The following is an 8,168-nucleotide window of genomic DNA, read 5'->3' as shown; positions in this document are numbered from 1 at the left end:
GAGCGAGGCCTTCTATCCCCCAAAATACACAGAAAAGGCACAACTTTCCCTGAAAAAAAACCACCCAACTAAACCAGCATCCAAGATAACAATTAACCAGTTTCTCTCGTTCTCCCTCTCTCCCCCCTGACTCTCAGGTATTTATTTCACGAAGCCAGGGTGGCGTGGACAAAGAACAACCCTCCGTCCCTGTTCTCCTTTAGACCTGCGTTCCTCACAGTACTCCCGTGGAAACGCTCCTCGTCTCCTGCCCTGGCTGCTCTTGGACCGTGCCATCGGCACCTGGCCGCTGCCGAGGGGCTCGGGGTGAGTCGCGCCCGGGGACTGAGCTGCAGCCCACTGGAACGAAGCAGCTCAGGAGGGTGGAGATTAGACGTGGTGATAACCGAGCGCTGGGCAGGGGAGTTACAGCCCCTCGTGCAGCCGCCGCTGTAGGATTTCAAGGCTGGGCTTGACAAAGCAGCGAGGGGATTGCCAGGGTCGGTCCTGGCTCAATGCAGAGGTGCGAGCGAGGGGTCCCCTCTGCTCCTTTCACTCCTTGGCTTCCCTTTGTCCCCGGCTGAAGTGACCCAGGGCCAGTCAGGAGCTGGTTCATCCCCAGAGTATCTGTGGGCAGGGAGGGAAGGTTAAAATCCCCTTTTGGTATGTCCCCGCCTGGGGGAAGCGTGGGGGCATTTCCACATAGCACATGCTTCAGAGTGCTTTTAACAGCTCTTAGCTGGGGGAAAATATTCCTCTTTTGAACCACAAACTATTCCTGGCAGCTACTCAGCTAAAAAAGGAGCTATAAAAGTGTCAAACTCATTCAAAGCAGAAGACGTAGGCTCTGTGTCATCATTGCTACAGACTGGAAAGTGCCCGAGAGGGTCACTCTTGTTGACTTGCCTAAGTGACATCTGCAAGGCTTAAACAAAACCCGACCTACAGCCAGCACAAGTGCCCCAAGGCACAGCTCCTGGCTGACTAAACACCTCTTCACATGCCACAGCTCCCCCGCAGGTCTGGGGACAGACCTGGGGCTCAGGGTCTGACCCAAGAGATGTGACCTTCACCCTGGCCCGCACCGGTGGCGGATCCCAGCGCAGACAGGCTGCGCTTTGCCGTGGCTCAGGGAGGCCGGGTTTGGGCTCGGTGGGCTGGTGTGTCGTGTGGGTGGCTGGTGTGGTGTGATCAGGGGAAGCACCTGCAAAAAAGCAGGCGAGGGTTAGCAGAGTCAGAGGGTGATGGGCTGGGACTGGCAACACCACCTCTCTCCTCCAAATGAGACTAGGAAAGGGCTCTGGTGGCAGAGAATCGTATAATAAAATAACTTCTTTTGTTTCTTTCTTTAGAAAACATCTCTCGCACATGGTATAAAAACAGATAGTTTAGAAATAAATTTAAAGCTGGCTGTACCAGTGACTTCAGAGGCGCCCTACACCCAACGTGTGTCTCAGCAGTAAACTCCCTTCTCCAAACAGAGCGTGACAAACCAACGCAAGTGAATCCTCTGCGGGAAATACTGTTAAAAAAACTAAAAAAAAAACCAAAACCCCCGACAAAACCAAACGCACACAGCTGTAAACAAAGCCAGACAGTTTTCTAAAAAAGGGGGAGCTGGGTTCTTCCCCAGAAGAAAGGACCCTGGCCACATGTTTATCTTCTGATAAAATATTGACCTTCGCTGAGTGCTGGAAAATCAGCGGCCAGTGATCCCTCCGCCCGCAGAGCAGGACCCACCGCAGCTGCCACAGCACTTTGACCCATCGCTCCTCTCTAAGGCTGCGTTTCAAGTTAGGTTTGGAAAGATTAATAAATTAATGAAGCCACAGAAGAAAAAAAAAAAAAGGAACAAAACAAACGAACAATCAAAACCACCCGAAAAGTTCAGTTCGTGCTCTCAGTCCAGGAGGAAGCGCTCGCGGACCTTCTCCTCGATGGAGTGCAGCTTGGCAGCTCGCAGAGCGTCCAGCAGCTCCTTGGTGACCTCGTAGTGCCCCTCTTTGAGTTGGGTGAGGAAAGTCCTGAACTTCTCCTGGACGGCCGCCCTGGTCCCCAGCGCCTGCTTCCTCGGCGAGCGCTCCAGGATCTGCTGCAGGCGCTTCAGCTTTCGGATGGGGATGTTCTGATACGCCACGAAGTCGATCATGGCTTGTTCACAGTCGTCGTCTCCTAGAGCTGGCGGGAGAAAAACACCCGGAGGTTAGAGGGCAGGTGACCGTGGGACACCGGGAGGTCACGGCCCCACCGAGCCTCCCCGTGGGACAGCGGCCCAGGGAGGGGGGAAACTCCCCATCCCTGGAAACATTCAAGGCCAGGTTGGACGAGGCTCTGAGCAGCCTGATGTAGGTGACGTCCCTGCCCGTGGGGCTGGATGGCCCTTGAAGGCCCCTTTCCAACCCAAACTGTTCAGTGATCCGACGACGCCGTCCTCGCCCGGGCGGCGCTCTCCAGCCGCGGCTCAGAGCAGGGACCTCTCGCAGCCCGTCCTCCCCCATCGGGGGTTATCTGAGCTCCCCTGGCCACGTACGTCCAACGCCCACCCCGCTCTGCCCGGGCAGAGCACGAGTCCCGGTGGCAGCGTCGGCCTCACGGGGGGCTCGTCCTTTGCCCAAGTCACGGGGGAAGAGGGAGGGCAGCCGGCTCGTGCCGCCGGCAGGTGTGTGGCGGAACAAAGAGAATAAACGTTTTGCAGAGGGAGGTTGGAAGGAAGGAGAAGGAGGAAAGCACCAATCTGGCATCATTAACTGGCCAAAGCCCGTCTCCACCAGCTAACTGCCCCGCGAGACCGGGTCCAGCCCTCACCACAGGCTGGATTTCCCAGCAGCAGCCTCTACGGGCCAGTTAGAAACCAATGTGTAAAAGTTCCTGTAACTTTGAAAAAAAGTAAATATACCTTTTCCATGCTCCTCCCTGCCAGGGAGTGGGGGAAGAGGGGAAACTCCAGAAAAACCTGAAGTAATTGCAGTAAATATTTACACATGTTATTTTTTTCCTGATAGTTTCATTTCCCCACACAAATTTTTTACATCTTGGGACAGGATCAGCTCCAGGCACAGCCCAGACTGGGGCTTTTGGACAGACTTTGTCCTGGCTAAAGCGCCGCTGGAGCGCGTCCAGCCTAAGGAATGAAATCACAAAGAATTTTCAAGAAGTCAAGGCCAAACGATTACTCAATCAAGGAGAGACTAGCCCAGTTTTGTGTCGTCGTAAACTGGGAAAGGTTTCACTGGTTATAGTGGGGCAGGTCAGGCTGCCTTGCCCAGCCTCGGGGTTTAGCTGTATCGCTCGGCCGCGGCTGTTGCAGCAGGAGGAAGGCAGGTCCCCGCGCGCCTCCCGCGCGAAATCGTGACGAACCAGAGTTAAAAATACCCGTCGGCTCCCATCGCTCACGGGCTTCTCTCGCTCTATAAATAGCTGAAGGGCCGGGCTGGCCGCGGATGCCGTTGCCTAGAGAGCGTCAGCGCACGTGCTGCTGACTCCGCTCTCACCTGACCCCCCCAGCGCCCCGGGACCGCGTCCCGCTGACGACGGAGCTTCCCATCCCCTCCCTGGCGAGGGGCCTGAGTCACGCTCTGCGGGGGGAAATGCCCCACGGCGCGGGGCCAGGGCAGGATGGAAAGGCGAGAGCTCCTCTCTGGGGGAAAAGCCTCCTTGCTCTGTGGAGAAGCAGCTTTTCAAGAAGCTCTTCTATCAAGCTGCATTTTTTTTTTTTTTTGTACTGGAACAACCTCCCCAGGGATGCGGAGGAGTCCTCGTCGCTGGAGGTTTTCAGGACGAGGCTGGACCTGGCGCTGGTTAATCTCATCCAGGCTCCTTTTCCCATCAAAGGTTGCACCAGATGAACTTTCAAAGTCCGTGCCAGCCTGGGCTCTTCTATGGCTCCGTGACTGATTTTTCCTTTTGGAAGCTGAAGAGCACAGGCTCGCTGCCAGCCCGGGCAGGCAGGCTGAATCGATCTCCTGTCTCTCTAGGCGGGATGCTCAGGGCAGAGCGGGTGGTTGGAAACAGCTGCCTGCCCCACCTCAGCCGACATCAGGCCCCCGAGAGGCTTTTCAGTCCCTTTCTTATCCCCTAATTTCACCGAATCACCGAATCATCAAGGTTGGAAACGACCCTGAAGCTCACCTAGTCCGACCGTTGACCTAAGTTCTCGGGGTGCGTGTTACAAAGCACCCCCAGGGCCAGCCCATCGCTCTCCCCAGCTCCTTCGCCAAAGAAGGTTGGGCCAGATGGTCCTTGAGGTCCCTCCCGACCTGGTATTTGACGATCCCACAATCTGTGTCCCCTGGCAGCTGCCGCCCAACCTTCAGCCTCTGCCGAGGCTCAGCGCTACGTCTGCACTATCACGGTCACACAGTTGACACCACGTCTCCACTTTTTCACCTAACAGGCCAAAATCCACCCTGTGCTCAGCTCCGATGCACCTTGGACTCTGCCCCGTCCAACCTGCACGAGACAAGGCTGCGGCCGCAATAAAAACTTCCTGGAAAATGGGCTGAAAGCCGGGAGAGGCGAGCGCGGGAGGACGTCAGGAGCTGAGCTGGTGGCTCAGCCCTCACACCGCGCCCGTTTACACGGCCACCAGCCATCGGTTATCGCCGCGAGCAGTCAGCTACAGCCGCCAAAACTGTCCCCGTGTCCCAGCACTCCCAGTTACCCCAGTTCCTGGGGAGAAGCAGCAGGATTTCACTGCCAGCTCTTTGTTCTTGCAGCGCAAGGAGACTGCGTGGGCTCTGGCTGACAGCAGACTGACCCCGGAGGGAGAGGAAGGCAGACAGGCTGTATTTTATCCATAATTGCTATTAATTATGGATCACCCCATACTTTTACAAGCTGTTTCACCTCGTTTTTCGCCTACATAGAAAACGTCACGAGAAAGTTCACTCTTGGTCCCAGCACCCCCCTCCCTGGCCCGCAGAGCCGTGCCTCACCTGGTGCCTGTGTGCTGTTGGTCCCCCCCAGTCTGCAGGAGGTGCAGAGGGTGTCGTGGTACTGGTTGCCCTGCACGTTGGTCACCTTCCCCTGCTGCTCGCAGTCCTGGTGCGGCTGGCACGGCTTGGTGCTGGAGTTGGAGGAGGAGAAGAAGCCACGCGGGCAGGGGCGGCACTGGGTGTTCTCGAAGGGGGTACCTGTGTGCGGGGAGCCAAGGGGGGAGCGTCAGCCCAGGGTGACGAGCTGGCAGGGGAGCAGGGCTGGGAGCTGGGGACGGTGTCGGCAGAGCAAAGCGCCAGACACCATTCGAGCACCAGGGTGATGGTTTGGAAACGATCATCGCCTGCAACACCCCCCCCCCTCCTCCCCAGGACGTGTGTGTCCTCTCGCAGGGCAAACAGCAGCACTGTCCCCCCTCGTCTCCCAAGCCAAAGCGTTTGGCACGTGCTGATAAACCGTCACCAGGCTCCAGACCCAGGAGATCTCCTCTGCTACGGAAAAGGGCCACGTCCCGGGCAGGAGACACAGCGGGGACAAGGGGTGAACTGAGTGATGAACCGGCCCTTTGATTCACAGCAGAGTCAGGAGGCTCCTGGCCAAGTGAAAGTAAAAGTGGCTGAGAAGGTGAAAGCCGCTTGCTCGCTTCTGCAGTTCCCCCCCTGGCTCCGGGCCAGACCCGCCGCTGGATCACAGGGACGGTGCTGCGGGAGCGGGATCGCGCCAGGGTGTCTCCCACATTCCTTGGGGAGAAGAGGGAACGGCCCCGACGGCAGAAAACCTCACGGCCCTTTTCATCGCCTCTTCACACACAGAGTTAAGGACAAGGTTTCCACCTTGCTGCAACCCGCTTCAGGCCGTTGTGGCTCTGCCAGAAATGCAGCTGATGACCCCAACACCTAAACAGTATTTGCAAATGGAAAACCCTAAAAAAACCACCCCCTGTGTCCCACGGATCGAAGCACCCATTCACCCCGGAGCCAGCGAGCTCTCCCCGGGGCCCTGAGCGTCCCGGACCAGCCACAAGAGCTCACAGCCCCCGGGCGCTGCCCACCCACCCTGGTCCTTGCCCTCGGGTCTGGCGGTCTGGGCTGGCATCATTCCCCACACAAGAAGCCATTTGTAAGAAAAAATTGATGATAATAACAAAAAAATCAGCTCGTCCTCAAACGCCCCAGCTTGCTCACATGGCTCCTCAGTGCTCCAGCCAACCCTCCAGCCAGAACTGATGTTTAATTTCAGAGCCCTTCCCCACGCTGCTTGGAGACCTGGTTCACCTCTCGCTGCTTTTTTTAACAGTCACATGGAAAAAAAAAATCGAACGCTAAATGCTTAACCATCAGCATCGGCTGAAAACAACAAGGTATTTCTCCTCTGGCCTGCGAGCCTGGAGCTTTTCTGTGCCGCACACGGAAGGACTTCGAAAGCCTCCACACTTCAAAGCACGACGCAGGATAAGGCTGGTTGTGCCGATGCTGCCCACGCTGTGGTTTCCTGACAGAGCCTGGTCCTCGGTCACTCAGGGGACAGCAAGAGCGAAACCCGCTCGTAGGCAACTTGTATTTTTAGAAAGTTTGCCCACACGGCAATGGGAGAAACTAAGGCATCAGGCAAATTGTGCTGGGGAAGCAACGGAAAAATAACCCCCTTAAAATGTCTTGTGACTTACATCTTACCAGGAGACGGTGTCTCAGCCTCGTGAATCTCCCCCCCCCAGACGTGAAATGAAACGGGGCTGATTTACGGGTTTGGAACCTGTCCATGTGTCCATTTCACGTTTTGAATTCAGCTGCTCCAAATTACTCAGTCAAAAAACCACAAAACCCAGCCCCAGAGCTACACACTCACCAGTCCTACCCTTGCATCATTAGCAGCCCTTTTCAGACCAGATAATTAGCTCCCTGGCTACCCGCCTGCAAGGAAAAGGGAGCTGACAGAGGACCTGGAGCTGCTCAGACTTTTCCACCCGCTGAGAGCCCCGGTGGGATGAGCTGCTGCTCCTGGGACGGGTGAATCACGGCCCAGCTCTGCCTGTTGCGGCACGTGAAGCAGGTAATCAGGGTTGCCACGTCCTATCTGAGCGTGGTGCTGGGGGATTTCAAAGGCTTTTCAAAGCAAAAGCGAGGGAAAAACCCAACAAATCACTCCTTGGAAAAGGAGCTGGGAAGCAGCTTCACGTGCTAGCAAGGACGGCAGCACGCTGGTGAGCACAAGGGGAGGAAGTCAGGCTATGGGCAACCGTCAGCCTCTTGATTTTTAGCTCCATCCTTGGTTTTTAGCTTTAGGAGAGATTTTGGGATGTTCCAGGAGCCCCCCAGCACACCCACCACTGCCACGGCCACCGGATTAGGGCACTTACCCGGTTTCTCTACGCCGGAGCCCGGCGGACACTCGGAGTGCCTGATGCAGAACTCCATCTCGGAGTAGTAGCCCTCCTGGCACTGACAGACGCGGTTGTGGGTGGAATTGCACTGCTGCACCTCCACCTGCTTCTCCCCGCAGATGACGTTACAGTACCGGCACTTCTCCAGGTAGTTCCAGTACTGCGTGTAGTGCAAATCCGGGCAGGGCTGGCACAGCGTCTGCCTGGCCCTGGTGCAGTGTTGTGCCACGAAGGTCCCCGGCGGGCACTGCTGGCACGTGAGCTTCTCGTTAGTCACCGCATCCTTCCATCGGTAAGTGGGTTGGGCGTTGCAGCCGAGCTCAGGCAGGAGGAGGAGGAGGAGGAGGAGGAGGAGAGGGGCCAACATCCACTGCAGCAGAGACAGCGCGAAGAGCCCTCAGCTCGTCCTCTCGCAGAGGCAAACGCGGCTCCCGTGTCACAGGGCGCGTTGCCGCTGTAGACGGGAGAAATTATCCCCCCACCTCACGCCGGCCCCGGCCCCAGGGGTGAAGCCACGGTGGCACCGGGGACCCGCCGCTGCCCCCCACGTGCCTCCCCCTCACCCTCCGCTTGGGGTCCCGGGTGTCAGAGCACCCTCCCCAAACGATGCTTCTCAAACCCATTTTGCGGAGCCTTCACAACCCCGTTTTCCCTCTTTTAGTGCCAGAAGCAGCCGCAGCCCGCTCTCCCCCTCTTTTCACCCCAGTTGGGGTAAGACCTTTGCAGATCAAGAAGCAGAAGGGGAGGTTTTCAAACCAGCAAATCCCCAGCGTGCTCCACAGGAACTAAACTTTTTTGGGGGGAACCCAGACGCTCCGTATAGGACCGGAAAAATCCCAAAGTCGTGTCTATCCTCCCCCCCCCCCCCCCCCCC

General features: G+C 57.2%; 1 protein-coding gene across 1 annotated transcript; it reads right to left on the bottom strand.

Annotated features, from left to right (window-relative positions):
* Positions 1-1,294: 1,294 nt before the first annotated feature.
* TNFRSF6B (TNF receptor superfamily member 6b) lies at positions 1,295-7,671 on the bottom strand. The gene is made up of 3 exons (XM_026862100.1): positions 7,271-7,671; positions 4,914-5,111; positions 1,295-2,157 (listed from the first exon to the last, which is right to left on the bottom strand). The coding sequence occupies exons 1-3, from the start codon at positions 7,659-7,661 to the stop codon at positions 1,880-1,882; spliced, it is 867 nt and encodes a 288-aa protein (XP_026717901.1). The 5' UTR covers positions 7,662-7,671; the 3' UTR covers positions 1,295-1,879.
* Positions 7,672-8,168: the final 497 nt, after the last annotated feature.

This window comes from Athene cunicularia, assembly GCF_003259725.1.
Source record: "Athene cunicularia isolate RWA chromosome 20 unlocalized genomic scaffold, athCun1 chr20_part1, whole genome shotgun sequence".
Lineage (NCBI taxonomy): Eukaryota > Metazoa > Chordata > Aves > Strigiformes > Strigidae > Athene > Athene cunicularia.
The sequence above is the reverse complement of the archived record's forward strand: the minus strand, read 5'-3'. Positions and strand labels throughout refer to the sequence as shown.